The 22351-nt window shown below is 38.1% G+C and overlaps 1 protein-coding gene across 7 annotated transcripts in view; it reads right to left on the minus strand.

Annotated features, from left to right (window-relative positions):
- Window positions 1–447: 447 nt before the first annotated feature.
- The window catches only part of LOC134350498 (sal-like protein 3), a 73444-nt gene continuing 51540 nt past the window's right edge, over window positions 448–22351 (minus strand). For 5 of the 7 annotated variants that reach the window (XM_063055758.1, XM_063055778.1, XM_063055742.1 and 2 more), the window contains one exon: window positions 9378–14054. In XM_063055758.1, the coding sequence (XP_062911828.1) occupies window positions 13623–14054 (432 nt within the window). In that variant the 3' untranslated portion in view covers window positions 9378–13622. Of the gene's footprint in view, window positions 522–2288; window positions 2353–9377; window positions 14055–22351 lie in introns of those variants that run through there. The other 2 variants (XM_063055784.1, XM_063055793.1) reach the window with 2 other exon arrangements.

Below are 22351 nucleotides of genomic sequence, written 5' to 3' on the forward strand. Positions count from 1 at the left end.
TTTTGATCAAATCTCGAGGAATAATGGAAAGAAATTTGAACGTGTGTTAACTCTGTGGTGGCACTGTATGAAATTCCTAGTTAGTTTGCAGTGAAGTTGTACGTAACCACATTAATGTTGGCTGTGAATTCGCGTGCTAGAAGCTCCAGAACCGTTTTAGTTGGGCAGATTTGTTTTTACCAGGAACTAAAGCCGCAGATGAGAGCCACTCTCTGAAATCTAAATCGTTACGAACATGAAAGCTGTAATACCCCTCTTTCTACTCTATGACCATTAAAGTTCAATTATTAAATCTGCTACTTCAGCAAAAAAATTCTCACCGTGATTAGCAAGTTGATAATCTCTTAAATTCTGCGCACCCCTTTGAGAGTACCGGTTCCCTTTTGGTCCGGAGCGCTTGAATTACGCAAGGATCTAACTGATGCTAGCCACGTATCAATGCTGACTAGTTTAATGTGATCCATTGCTATCTTTTGCTGGTGATCAATTTCATCTCGCGCCTCAAGAAATAATCGAGGGATCTACAATTAAACAAGACTCTAAATTAATAGTTTAACATTCCAAAAGAAACAGGATTCAAATGTATTATATTTTATTAAATATCGCTTCGCCTTACGCGTAATGTATCGGAAAGAATCCGTGATGATACCTAGGGGAAAACATACATTAGCATTTAAATTATAATTGATGTCTTTAACAAAATACAGTCTAAATAATTTGATATTGCCGATGTGGTTGGAAATAAAGAACACGTATTACAGCCACAAGCCACGTTTTAAGTGCGTTCATTAAATCATAACACAAGAATAAAACGGTGACTAATTTACCAAGGTAATGAAACCTCTATAAATCTCCCAGCAGGTAGCCGAAGTAATTTCCTGCAATTTTAAATGAAAAATTGTAAACTGAACTGCTGATGGATCCTTAAAAAAACATATTTGTTTAATGTGCATTCGTGTTCATTGGGGCGAATTCACGAGCATTTTTTATATAAAGAAATTCTTTTATTTTCGAGATTCTGCTGCCTGATGTACACGCTGTACTTGTAGCGATTAGGAGGTGAACTCTCAGCGTCAACGCATAGGTCAGATCGCCATCTCGCTGTCTATCTGGTTACCATTAGTATAATAGTGACTTGTAGTCCCTTTACTGTGAAGCGATTCCGGGGTACAGAAGCGAGTTATAGAAACGCGGATCATTTTAAGCGTTCAAAGTTAGAGGCTCTTTATTGGGTCTCGTGTTTAGAGGTGCAGTAAATCTCAGAAACGCATTTCATATCGCCCACCCTTTTCCAGCAACCGTGCACTCGTGCAATGAAATCCTTTCTATTACAGGCGTGCTTGACTGAGTCGGAGCTGACCGATATATCCACGAACTTGAGAAAAGGCTCCTTTATAGCCTGTGAGATTGATAACTCTATAGTCAGAAAGTACCCTTAACTCCTGTTCTGAATTAATCCCAATTTCGTTGCCGTCAGTTAAAGATAACCTTGTCATTTTATGAATAATTTATTGCGTACCAACATCTGAGCATTAGGATGCAAGGCTGGGTTGAATTCGGTGGTAAAATACAGAGAATCGAAAAATCAGCAAAAGGCATTGGCTGCCTCTCTCTCACACACACGCATAAACGTTTGCAGTCCTGATATCTTACCCCTCTAACCCCCACGTAACCGGCCTCCGCTGCTATCACAGCGAACCCCGCGGCTTTAAATATCCGCAGTTCACTGTAAGTAGGGTGATGTGTTGCATCTTCATAGGAGCGCCCATGAACAGCGAGGTTAATCACTGGGCGTGATTAACCTTCACGATTACAGTAATTTTACGGGCAAATCACAGCTAGAAAGCCGACCTAATGAGACACCTTATACTTAGTACCCACACCGGCGGGAGTCTGAAGCAGCTGTTAAACTTCACAGATGCTCCCGATGATATTGCATTTATTCACATAATCTTATCCAGTTCTATTCCTCCGACACTTACATTCAAAAACCCACCTGTTTGCACATTAGCAAGCAATCTTTTTTGACAGTTCATTGGCTCCTGTTAAATTACCCTTTAAGTGGATCCGACATTCTGATATAATTGATTTATTAAGAATTAATGCTGTGCTCATTGCAATCAGGGGAGCGGTCATCTCCCCTGCAATAATCAAATAATAAAACTGACGACTTACAACCACCATGTCTCTTGTAAACGTGGCAACAGAAAGGGATGGATGAGCCTAACGAGAAATAGGTTTAAACTTTGCTTCGTGGCACTGCAGAGTTACAGAGAGCACCAAACTACCTTAATGTGACGGCTATCTGTTCATTGGAAGCTTTTAAGTTGTGGGAAAGCGTCCGCCAAGACCCTGAAATAAATTCAGAAATAAAATTAATTCACCGAATATTAATTATGCGGTACAAAATACTGTGTATAATATGGGGTTGTTAATTTTTTTGCATTTTATAGGATGTTTATCTTACACGGGATGATCATACTTTGTTTTGGAAGAACTTACACTCGTCTTGTTCGTTTTACCTGGGCGATCTTTCTCTGGCACCCCTTCCACTCGGTGCCGGGACAAGGAAACCATTGCAACCTAAAAAGCAGGAAATGTCTCCTATAGGTCATAAACCCGTGCAAAGCAATTAAAATCACCAACCAGGGAGTAACATAAAGCCAACGTTTATTTAAACGTAACGTAACATCATGGGGGTGGAGGACCCTCTTTAAATCATAATCGACAGAAACCCCTCGGACAGAATAAGGAATCTGAAAACATGTTTAACACAGAAGCCACATTTTGAGAATTGAAAGTGATACTTAGCGAAAAACGAACACGGCTCTGATTTCAACGCATTCCTTCCCCCTCTAGACCCGACCCCTAATTTGCAAAAAGGCACTTAGTTTTGTTCCAAAGGAAATGTTTGGTATCGATGCAAATCTTAAACTGAAGTAGTCTCCTTCGGGGTAACTGGGGTGGTTCGTAAATGAATTGCAAATTCTCTTGCATGATTGCAAACAAACCACTATTAAGCCTCCGCGTCATTTCTAAGTGGACCCACACATTGCGAGAGGAAATGACTTTCCAGCAGTTTCTGTTTTACATTTCACAACCTGCGAAGTTTCGCTTCGTGTTGATAATGTATTCGTTTACGGGACTGTGAGAGTGAATTGAAAAAGACTTACAGTAAGGAAACCCAGCAACCTCTAGAAGATAACTTGTTAAATGTAATGCAACCCTCCTCGATTATTGCATTAGAAGTTCGAAGTCAGAATTATTTAAGAAAGAGGCAACATCGGCCCGTGAGGCAAGTTTGTGACAGTGAGCTTTTACAGAGACAGGGACTAACGGAGGAGAGAAAAAAAATCAATTTTTGAGACACAATATCCCCGTGTGAAGGTTTTAAATTCACTGTCTATCGCCACAAAGCAGAAAATGAACGTGTTCTGATTGAGTTATGGGTCTAATTGGAGACCTGTCTGTGAAGCAAAGATGCAGAACTTCAGCGTTAAGAGATATTTGATAATTTCAATGACGCAAGCCTTTGAACTCAGTTGAAGCATGGACAGTGGGTGAATTCCGTCCGACTCGCTTATTCTCTACATCCCGGTCTAGTTCACAACTAGCGCACAAGCGGTCCTGGAGGGGTTGGAAATGAATTATTTGCATTTACAAATAGTTAAAAAAAAACAACTCAGAACATGAGATTGGCTTCAGCTAGATGCTGAAGAATGGGAATTGTTTATATTTCAAAAATTTGTATATTTTGAGAAGTAAATTGAGAATAAATATTTCATCCTCCTCTTGGGGCATGTTTGTGTATTTCGATGTAGCTGACCCCTATGTTCGCATCCACTTCCAAACCTGCAAAATGTTTAATACGTTAACCGGACTGCAGTTTTATCCTATGTGCCAGGGTAACTCTTGGGACAGAAATATTGACATCTGTCATCACCGAGGGAGTGGAATGGTTTCCAACGAGTGCTCCATATGTCAGTATCAGCTTTAGAAACTGTTCTCACACAACTTTAACGAGATCTGTTTGGCTGAAAATTGAACACTTCCAAATTAATCTAACTAGATAATCTGACGAACAGTCTCCGGCCTGAAACGGCGAACTCTGTTTCTCTCTCTACAGTTTCTGCCCGACCCACCGAAAGTTTCGATCGCTTTCTGATTTATTGATAACCGTGACTGGTAAACGTTTCAGATTTTTAAAAAACTGGTTCTTTAAAACAATATATTTTTGTAACACACGGAAAATGCTGGAGGAACTCAGTAGGTCAGGCAGCATCTATGGAAATGAATAAACAGTCGACGTTTCGGGCCGAGACCCTTGTTCAAAACTGGAAAGGAAGGGGAAAGATGCCAGAATAAGAAGATGGGGGCGAAAAACTTAAAACAGAAATCCTGATTAATATACCACTGTTCAGTGTTTATGATTTCAATACCTGCCTCGTGTATGTGCGAGTGGGTGACTCAAATCCTGTATTCCTGGGCTTTACAGTTTATCAATTGTAAATCTGCTGGAGAGGCAATCATTAGTTGTAGGTATGTAAATATTTAACGTATGGTATTGCAGAACTGTATTGAATACTGATCTCGCAAGAGAAAGCTACCCACAGATGCTGCTCGACTCGCTGAGTTCCTCCAAATTTTTGCTTTTTTTGCTTCTGAACATTGATGATTGTTACATCAGATGTTATACTGAGATGGATTCTGAAGGAAGATCACATCACCGTTGCGTTAACTCTTTTTAAAGCGCTTCTAAAAATCCTCTCCCCCCCCACCAACATTTTCCTTTTATTTCAGATTTGCGCAATGTTTCGGTCTTGCATTAGGAGGAGTCATAAATGATGAATTAAACGGTGTCGGATGCACAGTTTAGATCAATGAGAAACCATCACTTCAGATTTGCATATAAATAGTATGTGCAGCAGTCTAACCGGTCACGTGAAATACTTACTCCAGTATTATCTAGTCTCAGGTGGTTTGAGAAATGGTCCCGTCTTGACAGGAATGCTAACTTCAAGGTCTCAGGACTTTTTTTTTGAAAGCCAATTTTCTTTTTCTGGGCTCTGTTGTCCCGAACATTTTAGGGTGAATAATCTCCAGCAAGTAAACGGGGCAATGGGGGGAGGGGAGTGAAATGGAAACTGATCTCAGGAATGCCACGCTGGGGTTCTGTGTAGGACAATGGAAATAGTTGCTGCTTAGTCTAACTTCGAGGAAACACTACGTCGTTTCCCTACTTCATTCTTGGACTTTGTCGGTCCCGGTCTGATTATTATAAATAAGCTCAGTCTAGCCGACTTTGGTTCTTGCCTCAAACATACAAAATGCTGGACGACCGAGCGAATCAGGCGTTATCTACGGAAAGGGCCGAGACCCTCATCAGGATTTTTCGTGTTCATAGTTCACTCTTCAACCCCTTTTCCTGATTCAATGCTTCATCTTTTAATCTTCAAATAGTGTACATTGTTTTTCCACTGAAGTCCTCCTAGTCTCTGTTTAATACTCCTCATTATAACAAACTGTCGAATATTTAGCGTATGGAATTGACTTTACCATGGGGATGTTTGAGTACGTACTTTTTCTATGGTGTAACTTTTATCATTCTGATTTTTATCGGTGACTTGTGTTTATGTGCCATGGATATGGTCATAAATCAAATTTCCGCCGATCTGGCTGTCTCTTTTGCAAAGTTCCCCATCATCCAGGTCACGCTCTCTTCTTGCTGCTGCCATCGGGAAGAGGGTACAGGAGCCTTAGGACACCACTAGGATCAAGAACAGCTATTACCCCTCAACTATACGATTCTTGAACCAGAGGGGGGTAACTTCACTCGCCCCATCACTAAACTGTTCCCACAGTCTGTAGACTCACTTTCATAGACTCTTCATCTCAAATATTCTTGATACTTATTATTTATTTATTATATTATTTGCCCTGGCTTGTCTATCATGTAGACAGTCGGGGCGCAACGTCCCGACCAATGGAGGGACTCATATATTATTATTATTATTACCCCTAAATTTTGTATTTTCGCGGTTTGTTGTCTTTTGCACATTGGTTGGTCAGTACTTTTGGGTGCCGTCTTTCGTTGATTCTATTGTGTTTCTTGTATTTATTGAGAATACCCGCAAGAAAATGCATCTCTGGATTGCGTATGGTGAAGTATACGTACTTAAATAATGAACTTACTTTGAACTTTGAAAATGACGGGATTGTACAACTGAGCCATAGTAAGTGTATTGTTTCCACCCCTCCCAGGTCTCCCCCAAATACAAACACTTTAGTTTTACAAGCCATAGCAGGGATACAGTATTTTAGCATCTGCATTGGATTCAGTAATACTGTATAATTTTAGCTGTTGCATGGGGTTGTACATTTGCTTGCTTTCTGTTGCGAAAGCTTAAAATTGGTGATTCTTCAGCTTATACTGGCAGTTAAAAACAGGATTAAATCTTATTTGGAACAGGTACAAAAACCACTTGGTTGTACAGTTTGAACCGCTTTCCGTTTTTAAAGATTGATATTCTATATCGTTTAGTTCTGAATTAATAGATTATACATCAATTTCAAAAATCACCATGGCGTTACATATGCAATCCAAGGTCTTATGCAACGTCTGTAGTAAAACTGATCCAGATTTTGCTGAACATTATTCAATGCAGAGTTTGTGATGTTGTTTATATCTTATTTATATAGAAATTAAAATTAAGAGTATAGCTGGAATAAAGTTGGCAACTATTTAGTGCAGAAAATTCTGCAAGCTCTCTGAAGGTGACCTTGTGAAGGTATTTTTCTTCTATTAAAAAATAAACGTCCAGTTGATTCTTTACTCACACTAAAAGTTTAATTGATATGTTGATGGGTTCAGTCTAGATGGAGGAGCTGCTCTCCAGTCTAGAACAAAGTGAACTTATCAGTGGAGCTCAGCACTGCCAACCCTGCACCTTTTGAAACAGATACTAATAAAGTACCACTTCAACAACATTATGGTGTAGTGTGTCTGTTCACATTGATTTTTTTTACATATTAATGTGTTATGATTGAAGTCATTGTATTTCCCCTGTATATATAAAAACGTACTCATTGGTAGGGGTCTTGAGTTTAAGAGTATAGACATCATGATGCAGCTGAAGGAAGCATTCATCAGACTGCATTAGGAACACTGGGCACAGTTTTAGTTGCCCCATTATAGGAAGGATATGGAGATTGAAAATGTGCATTGGAAGTTTACCAGGATAATGTTTGGAAAGATTGGCCAAATTTTGTTTATTCTCCCTAGAGCACCAGATAGTTTTTTTTTAATTATGAGAGGCGTAATTTAATCGTTCCCCCATGATGGGACTGTCAAACACCAGAGGGCATGTTTTTAAGGTGGGGGGGTGAAGTTTTTTTATGAGGAGAGTAGTAAGTGCCTGGAGGAGGTTACCAGGAGTACTGGCAGCAGCAGGCAGGTTGATAGGCTTTTAGACAGGCACATGATTAATTGAAATGGAGGGATATAGTTAATACACAGGGAGAGAACATTCAGTATTAACGGTGTCAAGATCAGCTCAACATTGTGGGCCAAATATCCTTCCAGTGCAGTGCTGTTCTATGTTCCTGTAAAGGAAAAACAAATCCTATTCTAGTGCCTGTGGAAAAATATGCATATTAAATAATATTTATGTATGTTCAGAGATTTATAATCCCAATCTTGTTTTGTTCTTAAATCCTTCTTAATATTACATGTATCTACAGTATATGGAATAAATGGCAAATTTATACTTATGTGGTTTCTTCAAAGGTGATTTCATGTTTCAAAGATTAAGATTCAATTAGCATATTCTACCACAGAACTGAGATGTAAATAATGTTTTGCCTGACTGATGTTACCTAAATGTAATGACGATAATTTTGTTAAGTTATTAGGTTTATCTCTGGTGTTTGCTAATGGTCAGATATCAAATCCTTACTTTTTCTTTTCTCTGTCATTTACCTCACTGGTTTAGAAGCTGAAATAAAATAAAATTATGTTATCAGTGTGGTATGTAATTCTTACCCTGAAAACTTGCTAGAAGAAATACCCTACTGAAGAAATCTTATTTTTCCCCATTGAAGCCTAGTATTGGAGGCACATTACTTAATAGTTAAATGCAGTTTAAACAGATTGTCAGAGAGCATTGTTCATGTTGAAAACTAGTGTCAGAACTTCATGGAACAAAGTCTATGAGGGAACAAGAGATCTCATTTATTGTTGTTTAGTGCAATTTAGGCGGTGATGGGGAGTTTAGATTTATATATATATTTACAAAGTTTGTATGTCACCTTAAGGTAATTACAAAGATTGAGGAAATAAATATGCAATATGTACCGTGGAGCATGTATTTAATATTGATAGGAGAATCGGTGAGCTGTGGAAGGAAACAATATGATAATTTTAATCCTTGGTTCCCCTGATCTAATAGCATGTTGAGAAAGTTGGACATTTATGAAACAGAAGGAGGCAATCATGTCAATGTCCCTGCTTGCCAAAAAAGGATCTACTTCCCCTGTACCTCCCCCCCAACCACCGTCCAAATTCTTGGCCCATAGTGTCATAGTAATGGTAGTAATGATGTTCAACCATGGTCCTTTTAAGTCCACCGAGGGTTTTTGCTTCTATTACACATTCAGAGAGTGACTTTAGATTCTTGCACTCTTTGGGTGAAAATTCTCTTCCAATTCTAGTACAGATGAACTTATATATAATGTCTTCCTGTATTGTCGTGACTGCTAAAGGAATTGGACCTTCCTGTTCAGACCGAGTAAGCCTCTCATAACTTCATGTACCTGAATTAAACCGCCCCTTGATCTTTTTTGTTTCAATGTAAACAAATCTGACCTGCCTGGTTTTCCCAAGTAATCGTAAACTTCCAGCACTGGCAACATCCTCTCAAGTCTCACCAGTGGTATTGTATCCTTTCTGTAATGCAGTGACTAAATGTCCGTTCTAACTGTGGCCTAACTGGTATTTTATTTAATTCTAGCATAACCTTCTATCTATTCCTCAAGGCAAGCATCCCCAGTTGTATCTATCTGTCAGGTTTTAACAGTACCCAATCCAAGATCCTCCTGTTCCTTTATTCCTTATAGTTTTCTACAATCTATTATGTACTCCTTAAAAAGTATTATGGTATAAACAAAGATTAAATAAGATATAGTTTTGGAATATTCCACTTCATATTAAGAAATTAACCAATGAAACATGTTCCCGTCTTAACCCCCAGCAGGTCAATTAATAATTCACATTTAATAGTTTATTTTAAATTAGATAACACTTACATCAAATTCTGTTCAAAAAGGATACTGCAGTGTTAAATACTCTTATTAACAGCTTCTATAGAAGGACATTATCATAAACCACAAACTCCTATTGCCAGTATTCCGCTTTTCTTTGAAAATTGACAGGTCAGGAAAGAAAAAAAAACACATTTTTACCTTGCAAATCATATCCTGCATTTTTTTTTATTTATTCCATATGACAAAATAGTAACCTAGACTAAGACATCCATTTCAGTCAGTAGATGTGTCAAGCCAACAAGGTTTAATAAAAATATTGGATATAGGTAACAATTCCCAAGTCGTTCAGGTTGGTTTTCCAGCCCCACATGGTATCGCAGTATAAAAATAGTGTCTCTCTTCACCATGTAGAGAGGAACAACCAGCATCTGAATGCAGAAGGGTTCTGTCTACCTACTGCCCTATTTACATTGCTTTAGAAGTCTTAAGTTACAGATCCTTATGGATAGAACACTACATGGTATCAAATGCTAACATTTGGATAACAAAAAATTTCACACCGAAAATGACACAGATAAATAAAACATTCAACTGCTGAAAATACAGCAACGTTAAGCCACCTTACAACTTGTTTTGTTTCATTTTATTTATGCTCTTGAAAGGTTCCCATATTCGCCCACACTTAGTGCTAAAAAGGTGGAAATACCACAGGACTGACACATTGTTCTCACTTTAGGAACAAACACCCTTGCAGTAAATACAGTTTTGGAAGGGGGCAAAACAGCTCTTCTATGATCGATCTTGACACTTCACATTGGTTCACTGTAACAAGATGGTAGAAACAACCAGTAAAGCGCTTCTTTTTGACATTCCTTGAAGGAGTCCTATTTTTTTTTTCTCTTTTCAATGAGCAGATTGTCCCACTTTTAGTCCATTCAATCTACTTGCTGTGCAAACTCCACCATTAGATTACCATGTCTTTTACCCAATTCATATTGCAATATCTCTTCAAAAACAGTTTCAAACAATTAGCAGTTTTTACACTACCGTCCACCGTGCCTCCAATGCAAATAAAAATGAGGTAGTACTGTACACGAAACGGTTACTGTTAGTTCAAGTTTTGATTAAGCTCCACCCATCCCAATTTGCTAGCTTACTTAATAATATTGCAGATTTGAAACGTTGTCAGACTCCTACTATGGTGTCCCATTAATAAACGGTCACTTGTTGTGTCAGTCTTCTACCATTTGTTTTCAAAATATGCCAAGGAGAAATATAGCCAGGTTGAATGGCATTTCCAGCATTTTAAAAATTATTGAAAGTTTACAACACTTTCATCAGATTCAAAAGATAGGCCATCTTATCATACAGGTAATACTTTCATTACATTGTGGAAATTTTTTTCAACCTTAACTCTGCTGGGCTTAGGAAGGTTAAAGTCCTCTTTTACTCATCTCAGCCATATGATAAGGTGCAAGGTATTTAACGAATCCCAGTTTTATCATAGATTTAGCTCAATTTGGTGTAAAACTCCTCTAGTACAAAATGGGATTTCCTGTTTGCTGATATATTTGGCAGAATTGTTCAGAAGAGGAGCTTCACCCTCTTAAAGATCAAGTGGCACAGAGATCAGACCTACAACAATTTTCAAGAGAACCTTCAGAAACAAAATAAAGTTACTCCACTCGACTTGATTTTGTTTCACTTCCAGGTCTGCATTTTGTTCCTTCTGTCATGCAACACAACAAAATTTTGACTCACAAAGGACGGGATGGTATTATCATCTTGCTCTAGGAAAAAACATCTAATCAATCAGAATAATCCATTGGTACATAACCAAAGATGTGCTCTGTTCCATGAGATGAGAACATGTTGGTAACGGCTATCACTAATGCATCTCTGATCTCATAGCCGACAGTGACAACAGGAAGAACAGGCACATCCATAACAGCGGTTGCCACTGGTGACCTAGCAGTATCTCAGAGCAGGGAGCTACCGCCAACACTTGAAGTGGACCAATGCATGTGATGTGGATTTTCACAGTACTTTAGTCAGGCTCTACAGCAACCATTCTGGATGTGCATTTACAATTTGATGCCACCAAACGAAGATGAGGGTTCCAGTTGAAGAAAGTTCTGAATTAGGAAGTCTAATGGAATTTAAACAAGACTCCCTTCTCTAACTTGAAGTAAATAGTGGAATCTAGATAAGGAGAGTATAGGTGGATGGAGAGGGTAAAGTTTCTTCATGAGCTCTTCTCTTATTCGTTAAAAGCTCCACAAACTGTGCAAAATATAAGCGACTCTAAAAGCATGGGGCAGAAAACTTGTGCTCCAGTGTACAAATGCCCCTGTCTACGGTCACTATAAAATATGGAGCAAAGCCAGATTCATACTGACATGTGAATTGAAAGAATGCCTAATACCTTAGCATCGGTTTCATAAGGAAACAATGGGTAAAGGACGATAAAAGTAGAGCCTGCCAGATCCATAGTAACTTACCCATGAGCTGCCACATGTGAAAGTTATTTTGTCAGAGGAGAAAATAACAATAAAAGATTTCATGTTGATACCTACTTTAGGGGACAAATAAAATGTTCAATTTCTAACCAATTCAACAATATAGGACTCTGTTAATTTCAGTTTCCTTCCTTTAACACACCTATTAACACATTTGCATAAATTCCTGTCTATGCCATTTTAATGTGGACTCCAAGCCATTGAGAATCATTGAACTGTATTAAAAGTGCTCAGAGATTTTTTTTTAAAGAAAATGCTAAATAAAAGGCTGGAATAAATCTGCAAGGGTTCTTGTGTTTAAATAAAAAAATAACGTGGTGTACTGTACATTTTAAATGATTTGAAATTTATTGGCACCAGGCACATACTTAGTCCTCAGACTGCATGCCTTTATTAGTGTGTTGAGTTGGGCTACTAATTAGTATGTACCAATTAATCAACTAAACATTAACAATTAAATGGAAGTAAGAGGCACTGCAGTTAGTTTGGGAGAGGAGGGGTGGGAAACAGTTTTTTCATGAGGTCTGTTAAAGCATTGTTTCAGTACAGAAATGTTAAAATTAAATGAAGAAAATAATGTTTCTTGTGCTGAGATGCTCTATTTCAAAAACAGACAAAAAAATCCCACCTCTACGATTTCAAGAACAAATAAGGCATGTTTGCTCAAAAATACTGTAAATCTGGTGTATATGTCTACTTGTGAGTACTCTTCAAAGAGTGTATGTGTAAAAGTGACTTGTACACTGGTGCAAATTATACACTGGATTTTATGATAATTGAAGTTGGAAGTGAATGTATCTAGAGCAAGTCACATGCTAAAGTTTTAAAATGTCATTTAATGGAGATTTCACTTCCTCACACAAAATTTTATCCTCTTTTATCTGAAATACATCTCTGACTTAAAAGGGCTAGATAGCAGCTTCAAAAACATTTAAATTTCTCATTCCCAAACCCCCACTCCCCAAAATGCAGTTATAATAGCAATTGCTTGCATTGGAAAAAAAAATAAAAATGACACATCTGCAACCTTATATTCTTCCTAAAGATGAGAAGAGAGACTTCCAGACTTTACTGGAGTATCTGGGTTCAATTTAAATTAATGTGGCTGTTACAAAGCTGTCAGTAACAGACTCTATTTTTTCTGTCTGAGAAACATGTAGTTGTTTGTATATACTTTGCATATATTTATGCAAATGACAAATAAATTTACTGTGGGACTGAATATTATTTCTGACCCGCATATTCTTGACATCATAAATAGTACAGATGAGCACACTTTTCATAGAACACATCTGGGGACACAAAAATCACTTTTGTTTTAAAACAGAGCAGGATATCTTCAAAGAAAAAAAATATATTTTCAAGTTTCTACTTCATGTGAACACAATTAGCACACTTGTCCATCCATACTCCAGTCAGCTTATGCTTTCCAGGCCCTTTATCGATTCACTATGAGTACCGTTGACAAGGAACTAAGTTAGAGCCCTGGCCCAACCAAGTTTCCAATCCACAGTTTGTCCATTCATTGTAACCAAGGGCCTATTAATTTTCTGAATGTACAATTTTTCTAAAAATTTTGAAGTACTTTTCTGTAAAATTTACTATTGAAACAAGTAGTACCATGCAAATCTTGCAAGACAACTCAAACCATAACCAGAATTTGAAACTTTTGTGATTCTGGCTATAGTAAAGGAGCAAGAAAAACACAACAACTGAGTATTTGGAGTTGAAGTCATTTCTTAACAACTATTGAAGGTATGCTCCAAAAACTGTACACAATATAGTACAAGATTCCAAAGGTAAAATGGTCCATTTGTTACTTGCGTTTGAGAGTGCCATGTTTTAGTTAATGCCAATTTCTTTGCCATCTTCAATAAATCTAGCAAATGGGCGACTTGCACCTCCTTCTGTGCTTTGTTTCTCCAGACTAGCAACAGGTGGGCTGCTCCCCGTACGAACCCTGTCCATTCCGCTGGCCACACTAGTTAAAGCTGGGATACCGCTGGCACCCAGGCTAACAGGGAGCTGAGGGATGCCTCCATTCTGTATAACAGAAATCTCGTTATTTTTCATGGCTAGACCATTTGTGATGGCAGCAGCGTATTGGTTCCAGAATGTTGCGTCAACATTCATTGCCCGAGCTGCCAAGTCCTTTTGAAACATCTCTGAGAACTTCACAGCATCACCGCCTAGCAACGCCATTGGATTCTCTACTGACAAACGACGTCCTCGTCTTGCTGGAGAGTTATTCCACATATGGGTTCCCATGTGAACCTAACGAGAAACATAAAATAGTAACAAAAAGAAAATGTGCTATTAAATAGAATACACTTGTCAAACAGGATACACTTTTGATATGCAGTCACCCCATTATTATGTCCATCTGCACAGATTCTTTTAACATTTCGTTGAACAGGAGTAGTTGATAATATTGATAGGCAGCAAATGCAATTCTGAAATAGAACCATATGTTGCAGGAAATGCAGAACAGGGCTGAGAAAAAGGGACAGGTTTATAATTTGGATGCGATCTTTACCAAAACCGTAATTATAACTTCTCTATCACAGACAAATCAACCTGTTCAACATTTCTTGCAGCTTGCCTGATCATTTCAGATTCGGGGTTTTCATTACCTTTTGCTTTGGTTGTAATGCCTCACATTATTTCTGCTGATCATAATAATTACAATTGCATCAAGCTGAACATTTAAAATACAATTAAAGTTCACTCCACTTAGCCGAAAGTTTATACTTCAAGGCCTGAATACAAAATTCCATCAAGCAAAATTTTCACTCTGCTTTGCAACTTATGCTGTTTCAATGTCAATTATTGATCAAGTTCAGAAGAACTTGAATTCATGTGAATTCAGAACATATAACAGCACAGCACAGAGGAACAGGTCCTTTGGCCCATGAAGTGCTCAACTAATTAAACAATTAAATGTCCAGCTAAACTACTAACTTCTGCCTTTACAATATCCTTTTCCTTCTATTCTCTGCATATCTATGTGCCTCTCTAACAGACTCTAAATGCCTCCATCATATTTACCTCCACAATCATCCTTGCTGTGCATTCTAGGCACCCTTTACTCTCTGTGTAAAAAAACTTGTCCCACACATCTCCTTTGAATTTAACCACTCTCATTTTGAAGGCATGTCCTCCAGTATTAGAAAGCCTTGAAAAGAATTCTAAAGTGCTGTGCATGTGTGGGGTGAGGTAATCAAAAATAATGATTCAGAGAAAAGAACGTACCAGGAAAAGTAACCAAAAGGCCTTTTCTGTGGCTGCACCAAGTTTATCTGGAGTATGAGAGATTGCAGCCCCTGTTTGAGTACTTGAAGGGTCTGCCCCTTAAGTTTTGGTTGCACTTCACCCCCACTCCTCTGAAATATGGTCACACGGGGTGGGGAATTGAGTCGCTCAAGGGATCTAATGGTGAGATTACTCCTGGACTTGGCCAAGATGGTTCAGACAGTGAACATTCGAGGGCTCTGCCTGAACCAACTGTCTCTCCCTCTTCTGGGGTTATGTCCATGCCTGGGTATCCTTAGAGAGCGAGCATGCAGTCACTATGGGTAGAGTGGGGGATTTCTGGGAATGGTGAGGCACCTAAGGAATTAAGTGTTTTATAGATATTTTAATTTGAAATTGTTAACAGTCCTGATGTTTGTATTTTGTGAGTGAATAAACTTTTGTAGTTTTGTAAAAAAAAGAGAATTAAAATAATTATTTCAATCCTTTCACAGCTTTGTTCTATGTAATTCTGACTCATTCATTGGTGTGCTGTCTGTTGACCGATGTGGAGCCAAATGCCATCAATACAGATGGACAGAACATTATCTCTCACCAGGAAAAAGGGTATTATTACAGATTTTCAATTGCCACTCGAACAGAAATCTCACATAGCCACCTGCCTGCCTTTTACAGAAACTGCTTAGTTCATGTTTCCAAGTGGAAGCAAAAAACATTTTTTCTTTTAAAAAAAGCCCATAGTTAGCTTTCATAATGATGGCCAATTGCCAAACCAGTCTTAATCCCAGACTGTAAGCTATAAATCTATTCTAGCATGGAGGTGAGGAGGAACAGAATGATTAGTAGTAGATGCTTGTACAATCCAGGAGGCTGGAGTGTGGGGTTGGAACAAAACTCAGTTGCCGGAACAATCTGGAAGGTAACATTAAATTATGTCAGCCCTACAATTTGCATCAAGTAGACAAAAAGCACCACGAGCAGTACACTATGTTTCTTTCTATACAACCAACTTTGCATTGACAACTGGAAAATCTCATTATTGCTTTCAAATACTTCTATGGCTTTGCTGCTCTGTGCCTCATTGACAACCTCCACTCTACAAGCCTCTGAACCATTCCATTCAATCAGTTTTGGACGTTTGCTGGCCATGCTTTATCACTGGCTACAAATTGTGAACTTGAAGTGAGAAGCCCCAACCGGCCCAGCACTGCTTCAGAATCAAGAGGAATTTTATCGAATCATAGAATTATTATGGAGCTGAAGGAGTTTGTTGAGTTCGCTGGGTCTGTACAACTCTGTCTCAAACAATCAGATCAGTTATTTTCTCCCAAGCCTGCAAATGATTTCCTCTTGAATCAGTTCCTGTTTCAACATATCCCTCAAAGGCACTGAAAATGTGGATTTTGACCATTCTTTGTGTATAATAATTTCTGGGGATTATGTGATAAAATACTATGTTGAGATGGCTAGTGGGGCTATAAGTTTTCCATCCCCTACCACCTCAACCTCCCCTTGTGAGAGCTCATTGTCCTTCTTTAAAATGACACATCAACACATTTCTGGTCACCATACTCTCTCCTTTCATGGCTCATTGGGTTTGCTAACAGTAAAATCTGTCCGTTAAAAATTGGTGTAAAGAGGTCGGTGAGACTTAAAACAATTATTTTAATCCTCCTAAGATTGTTCAATGTTACTGTAGCTCATTCCAATGGTGTCACCACACCAATATGAAAGTAGAGCCAAATGCCAGAAGATATAGATGAATGGAACACAGGCACAAAAAAGTAAAGGACTATTATGGCAGTGCTAGTGGAGGTAAATACGTTAGAAGTGTTTAAGAGCCTCTTAGATAGGCACATGAATGTGCAGATAATTCAGGGATAAGGACAATGTGTGGGGAGAAGTGATTAGTATAGTTAGGCATTTAATTACTAGTTCAACTATTTTGGCACAAAAACTGAGCCAAAGGGTCTGTTTTGTGCTTCACTGCTGTATGTATCATTGCTGAGTGGATACCCGTTATAGAACATGCTTGATTTACATTTCCAAAAGGAAGTGAAACATTCCTATCAGCCACGTCGGAATGTCACTACACAAATGTAGGCTGACGTGCACATCATGCGGTGACCTAATTTTGTATACATATGTGTCTTCCTGTCCAGCTTCTTCTCAAATTAGATGCTATGTTTTTACCCGGTACTTTCTCATGACGACGTTCAATCATATTAAGTAGAATTAAATTATTCTCGAGCTGCACTTTAACAGTTTGCGATGTTAAGGCCACAAAGTCTGCTTATGATTAAACAAACAAGACCAATGTGCCCTCAAGATGTTACTCCCATATGACTGAGGAGAGCTGCAATTTTGAATGCACTTTTTTAACTTTACTTTACAATCTGGGTGTTTTGCCTATTTAGGCAGGTACAGTGTGTCTTCTGAACTGTGTTGTCTGTTGAACTGCCATGCCAATTTAATAAATTCAGAACAGAGATAACAGAAGAAAAAAAAAGTCTGATTAAACACTCATTTCCTTCCAACCAGATTAAATAACTAATAACTTTTTATGACATCACCTCTCTTCTATGGATCAATCACTGCATCTTTGTACTAAAATGCTTTAAAATATATACTGTTATTAAATCACTGTTTAGATTTTGCTTAGTTCATTATTCATAGGGTTGGCTACAGAATTCCTGATGTGTTGAATTTGGCCTTAAAATTCAAATAGTCCCATCCCTCTCAGTTTATTGGAAACTAATTTCTACTCAAAGCAGGGTAACTGTTGGGATTTTCAACACACAGGTCCTTAGGCACCGATCTTCTTTCAAAGGAGGTTTGCTAGTTTTGGTTTGGTTGCCAAGAGCGAATGCAGAGTGGAAATGTCTTTCAGCATTATTGTACAATGTTAAACATACAGTGCTTTGAAAAAGTATTCCACACAAATCCTTTGATCAAGTAAGTGTGTAGTACAACCAAGGATTTTGCTCAATTTAACTGAGAATTTTTACTTGTGAATCACATGCTCTGTTATTGACAGCAGAGCCCAAAAACAGGGAAAACTGTAAAGCATAAAAAACTAAAAATTCTAAACTGAAATGTCAGCAGTTCAAAAGTATTTACCCCCCCCCCCCCGCCCCTTTGCTCAGTACTTAGTTGAACCATCTCTCACAGCAGTCTTTTTGGATAAGTCTCTATTAGCTTTTCACACATGGTGGAGCAAGATTTGCCCATTCCTCCTTGCAAAACTGCACAAGCTGTGCCAGAGTAGTTGGGGTGTGGCAGTGGACAGCAGGCTTGAGGCCTTGTCAAAGATGTTCGATCAGGTTAAGGTCAGGACTCTGACTGGGCCACTCAAGAACATCTTTGTTTGAAGCCATTCCACGGTTGTTCTGGCTGTGTGCTTCGGGTCATTGTCTTGCTGAAAGATGAGTTTCCTCCCCAGTTTAAGCTTTCTGGCTGAGGCTAGCAGGTTTTTATCCAGGACCTCTCTGTATTCACCAGCATTCATCTTCCCATCAACCCTGACCAGATTTCCAGTTCCTGCTACTGAAAAGCATCCCCACGGCCAGGATGCTATTTCCACCACACTTTACAGTAGAGATGGTGTTACCTGGTGGATACGCAGCATCAGATTTACACCACATGTACTGCTTACTGTTGAGACCAAAAAGTTCCACTTTAGTCTCATCCAAGCACAAGACCTTCTTCCACATCTTTATAACATCTTCTAAGTGAAGCTTTGCAAAGTCTTTACAGACAAGGACATGTTTTTTTAAAGCCAGCACTTCTTCTTTGCCACTCTTCTATAAATGTGCAAGGCCTTAGATTGTGGAGACATAAATTTCATCTCCAGTTGTAGCCATTGACATCTAAAGCTCTCTCAGAGTGACTGTGGACGTCATAGTAGCCTCTCTTTCAAGTGCCATTCTTCTCCAGTGACTAAGTTTAGGGATGTGGCCTGTCCTAGGCATTGTGGCTGTGGTTTCACATTTTTTCCACTTTTTTTACAATGGACTGCACTGAGCTCTGAAGCATGTTCAGTGCCTTTGAGCTGGTTTTGTATCCTTCCCCAGATCTATGTTTCTTTGTTATGATTTCCCTGACTTGTCTTGAATGGTCTTTTGTCTTCACTTTGGTTTGATCTGCTGAAAACCTTCCATACTGTTGGACCTTACAGAGAGATGGGGTATTTACAGTATTCTTATGAATTCATTGAAAATAAATGATCTGCCAACTTTCTACATCAACAAATTGAGTGAGTCGGTATGGTAATATATTGCTACTGAGGAAAGTTAGCATTGTAATTGCAAAGGGTATGAATATTTTTTCAGCCACACAATTTTGGTTTTTAATTTTTTTTAGCAAATTGTTGACAGGTTTTGGAATTTTCTTTTGATTTGAGATGATACACAATGTTCTGTAGATTAGGTCAAAAAAATCCCACTTCAATATATTTTAAATTTAGAAAATAAGACAGTAAAATGTGAAAATAATTGTGTGGGCCAAATACTTTTACAAGGCAGTGTACAGTGACGCTGAAAATAGAGGTAAGGAGAGTGAGACACTCACCAAATTAATTGGCACAGTCTGAATCCAGAGGCTTTGTCGAGAACATGTTTCAAAGCATATCTGTTACCATATTTACATTCAGAAAAAGATGCATTCTTATCATGGCTTATTCTAGTCATCACAGATGTTTTGGAGAGCTAAAACTGACTTACTCAGTGTCTCATAACTTTGGAGGGAACTGGGTTTGTTCATGCAAATGAATATGGAATAAACGTCTGGCGGAGCCATGTTGGCAGACATCCTGAGAAAGCTTCTGCCAATTAATTATTTTGACTGATGTTGGATTGGTAAACAAGGCAGATGAAGGAGACATTTTGTGCCATGTGAGTTCCCACAAACTGTAGTGAGATGCGGTAAACCTGCTCTGACAGCCAAATTAAGAGGAATGCTATCAAGGTTAGTCATAGTCATAGTAGTCATAGTCATACTTTATTGATCCCGGGGGAAATTGGTTACTGAAGGGACTAATCACTCTTGAAGTATTGCTCTAAGATTCTTAATATCTATTTTAACCGGGACAAGTCTTCAGTTTTAAAATTGCCCAATATGCAAAAACTATAAACAGTAAGAACTGATGGATCAGCTTTGACCAGTTGCAGAAATGTAGAATCAGTATCTCTTGTTCAGAAATGTATTCGTAGCATTATTTGTATCACATCGTAGCTGTAGGACACTGGTCTGCACTTCTGAAATTCAGTTCAGTTGAAATAATTGGAAATGAATTTCAAATACAGAGCACAGCATGGTTATCACTAGAGTGTTAAGGAAGAATTTCTGAAGAAATAATATTTAAGTTTCAACAAGCACCCAGGGCATGCTCTTTTCTCACTGTTACCATCAGGTAGGAGGTTTCAGAAGCCTGAAGGCACACACTCAGCGATTCAGGAACAGCTTCTTCCCTTCTGCCATCCGATTCCTAAATGGACATTGACTCTTTGGACACCACCTCACTTTTTTTTAATATATAGTATTTCTGTTTTTGCACATGTTTTAATCTATTCAATATACATAATTTATTTACTTGTTTATTTATTATTATTTTTTTTTCTCTGCTAGATTATGTATTGCATTGAACTGCTGCTGCTAAGTTAACAAATTTCACATCACATGCCGGTGACAATAAACCCGATTCTGGTTCTGATTCTGACAAGGTAATCACAAGTACAAATACATATAAAGAACAAACAACATTGGTCAAAGTACCTTTGCATTGAACCAGTCTGTGCAAAGCATTTTAACCTTTATATGTGTGTTAGATCAAACTTTTTAACTGTGTTCTCAGTGTGCATCAACTGTAAAGTGTGAAGCAACAATTGTAACTTAAGCTTTAAGCTCACATAAGTGCCATGGATATCGGCAAATTTGGTTCTGTAAGTTAAATAGCAGTATCAGAATCTATGGAGCCAATGGTTATTCTTTTCAAAGGAGCACAACATATCAACAAAAAATTGCTTTGGATTATCGTGTGATGGAAGAGGAATCTTTCTTCAGGAAAACTGAAGCTCAGAGTGCAGGAGAAGAAACAAGAGTGGAATGAGGGAGGCCAACTCTGGGACTTCCATATGCCATTCCTATTCAGTGCTGATGGGGTGGATGTCAAATTATGGGAGGACTCGCTACAATCTACTATAATTAGTTGGACTGACAGCACTAAATCTCCAGGTTTTCCAATGAAACGTAGTAATCTATTACAATTTATTATTTTGATTTATTTACACTCACTTATGACTTACATTAGCAGAAGGAGAGCTTAAATTATAGACAGTTATCTGTGAGGATATAGAATCGCAGATATAAAATGTATTTGGTTGTCTGTGGTAAGTGTTTGTGGGAGTACCAGCAACCCTTATCTACCTGGTGTTGGCCCATTTACGTCACTCCCACTTTAACGCTAATGTCAATCAAGTGAATGGAAGTAAAGCAAAATAAACAAAATGCATCATAGGTTATTTTGTCACTTTCATCACCAAACCCGAAAATTGAATACCACCTGTCTAATTAATTATAGGATCAGAAAATATTGGAATCACTCAACAGGTCAGGCAGCATCTGTGGAAACAGAAACAAATTAATATTTCAAGTTGAAGACACTTCATCAAACAGAGTCCTGCTGCCTGACCTGCTGAGTTTTTCTGTTTTCATTTCAGATCTGCAGTTTTTAAAAAAAATTTCAGTAACTGCAGGATAAGTCAAATGAAGGGAGACCTCTTACCACTTGATTACTATGCCTAACCTATCTAATTATGATTACCAAGAAGGGACAAACATAGGAACCGTTGGGGTGCAGGGTATAAAGACATGTATATTGGCTATGGAACCTAAGTGTTATTCCTTCATTTCAATGATATTGCTGAACACTTTGACAATATACAGTCTTTCCTAACAGTTAATAATTTCAGGCACAGTGAAATATAAGCCATGAGCTCCATCTTTAGAGAAAGTGCTCTTTCATGAGCTTTGTCCCATTTTTCACATTCCTTATATTCACATAAATAAGGGACTCCATCAAGTCCAGAAATGGTAAAGAAAACTACTTGAATGAAATTATTTCCCATCTATCTTTAATATTGTGCAGTTAAAATTATGAGCCTCTATTTAAGTTTCTTATTAAGAATTTGAATTTTTTTTCTATTTTAATAATATGACTGAAAATCAGATTATGAGAAAGCTACTATTATATGTAATGATTGAGGGCCAATTACTGATGAGAAAACTTAATTCACTGATCAAGTTGATTAACAGCAACTTTT

The sequence above is a fragment of the Mobula hypostoma genome, chromosome 1 (genome assembly GCF_963921235.1).
Source record: "Mobula hypostoma chromosome 1, sMobHyp1.1, whole genome shotgun sequence".
Lineage (NCBI taxonomy): Eukaryota > Metazoa > Chordata > Chondrichthyes > Myliobatiformes > Myliobatidae > Mobula > Mobula hypostoma.